Source organism: Camelina sativa, chromosome 7 (assembly GCF_000633955.1).
Source record: "Camelina sativa cultivar DH55 chromosome 7, Cs, whole genome shotgun sequence".
In the NCBI taxonomy this organism is placed as follows: Eukaryota; Viridiplantae; Streptophyta; class Magnoliopsida; order Brassicales; family Brassicaceae; genus Camelina; species Camelina sativa.
The window spans coordinates 30,227,346-30,229,604 of NC_025691.1; the positions used below are offsets into that span (position 1 = coordinate 30,227,346).

Genomic DNA, 2,259 nt, shown 5'->3' on the forward strand with positions numbered 1-2,259 from the left:
TTGATGTCTGACGTTTAACATTGCATCTTCTCAACTTTTATAAATTAAAGCTGTATAAGCTTTACAAAATCTTCTCATATCTTAAAAACCCAAAAAGAAAATAAAATATTCTCAGAATATCTCGTCGTTGAAATTTTTTATATACTCTCTATTGTTTTGTTTCTATATAAAATATGAACCTTCCATGTTACCATCTAAGTCCATGATCAGCTAAGCTAGTCAATAGTACTAAACTTGTTTTAAAATTTGGTTCTCAAACGAAACGAATTTAAACTGTGGAAAATGTGTGTTAACGTTATACTTATATCTCGACCGACCCCATATAATAATACACATATTTGTTGTGTGTGTATATATATATCTATTTGCATTATTTCAGTTTTCAAATAGACCCATCAAGTGGGCATGTATGGGGAATAAAGATTCTCACTCCCATAATTGAAGATAATAATCCTAACGTTCCCATCAAAAATTATATAAAGAAATTAGTAGCATATAATTTTTTTTCTCAATATTGTAATTTTGGATGATAGCTAGGAGTCTTTTTCTCAATATTGTAATTTTGGATGATAGCTAGGAGTCTAGCTAGTGAAACTTATATAATCACTGCCATGGATTGTGAATAACTTATATAACTCATTTGATCGTAAAGACGTTTTTGAACAATATTTATATATTACGTACTCGTTAGTTGCTACACTATATAACTGAAGTTTGGATTTGGTGGCAGTCATAAAACTTGGAAGAACATGTATAAATTTGATTTTTTCTGATGGGAGAAAGTTTCTCACATCTATAACTTTTGACAAGATTATATATAGATGATGTGTACGAATGGTTCCATGCGTACGTTATAGAGCGCATGGATGCAGTGAGAGATTAGTTGGCTCAAGTGTTCTACCAACGACCAAGAAGCCTAGATCGCCTTCTCAGTGGAAGGAAAAAATTGATGAATTCCAATTTTTGTATTTATTGTTCTCTTTCAACATATGTCCTGACTCCTGACCATTAATGCGAAATTCATTTAACAGATCAGAGGAGGTAAATTCCATAAAGTAATTTCAGTTTAGGTTTAAATTTAATTTATTTTGAGAAAATAAATAAACTGGTAAACAAAAGAGAACGGGATATTTTATAGATATTTTATTTTGATTGTTTAAGTGATATTTTGCTGAAATATCTAATTAGGTCAAAAGTACACCTGAATTAGGGATTCAAGATTGTTTCAATATATATATATATATATATATATATATCTAATTTTAGCTAATTTTGGATGTATAATATAAGTCCAACGTTCGATCTGACCCGATTGAGTAAAAAGAAGAAAACGGGTAGGAATCATAATGGTAAGGTCGGTCTCTAACCTCCAGCAGAGGGACCAGCACTATGATAACGATATTTAACGCATGTGCACTTAGTTTTTTCAACAATATTTAGATCCGTGCCTGTGTCATTTCTTTTTCCTTCTTCAAACAACATAACATGTATCATGCATTTTTTTTAATTTGCGGGGTGATTTTACACAGTATTAACACCAGACTATATACTAAGTAAGGTAAGAAAAAAACATGTCATCATCGTCTAAACAATGATTAATCTAACTTCCCTAAAAAAGTTACGTGTATTTTTGTTGGTCAGACAAATTTTCTAGATTATCGCAAACCAGGACAAAAAAGTCAAACATAAATTAAGTGTCATAATTTCGAGAATCAAAACACCAGCTCACATAGAAATATTTTATAAATAAAAAAAACTCTTTATTTTTCTGCAACAAGGAAAGAAGAAGAAGAAGAAAACAACACAAGATTGAGAATCAAAGAGCACACTGGAAACTGCAAAGGTGGTTAGAATTAGCCAGTAGGATATAACTGGGGCATAGGCCTAATCTCGATACCATAAAGAATAAGGCCTCTCTTCTCAAAAGGCTTCTTAGTCTCCTTGAGGCTCATCTCTATCTCACCCATATCTCCTCTCCTTTTGAAGAAGTGTCCCAACTCCACCTCGTACCAACCGTCTCTTCTCATAGCAGCGCACTGAGCTTCTTCTTCAGTGCCTGGATTTTGCATGAGACTCACCAGGGAAGGCTGAACATGATTATCAGTGTCAGGCAAGACAAGGGATGCCTCTACAGGCTGGCGAAAACCGTATGGAGTATCGTTCCACTTAAAGACAAGGTAAGAGGCGTAGAGGGTGTCATCGGAGAGAAGGCTCATGTTAATCTTTCCAGTGATCTCAAGCCACCATACCAAGATCAGC

The 2,259-nt window shown here is 33.6% G+C and overlaps 1 protein-coding gene across 1 annotated transcript in view; it reads right to left on the reverse strand.

Moving 5' to 3' along the window:
• LOC104703435 (F-box protein PP2-B11-like) overlaps nucleotides 1,680-2,259 on the reverse strand; it is an 8,004-nt gene continuing 7,424 nt past the window's right edge. The window contains exon 4 of the mRNA XM_010419446.2: nucleotides 1,680-2,259. Within this exon, the coding sequence (XP_010417748.1) occupies nucleotides 1,854-2,259 (406 nt within the window). The 3' untranslated portion in view covers nucleotides 1,680-1,853.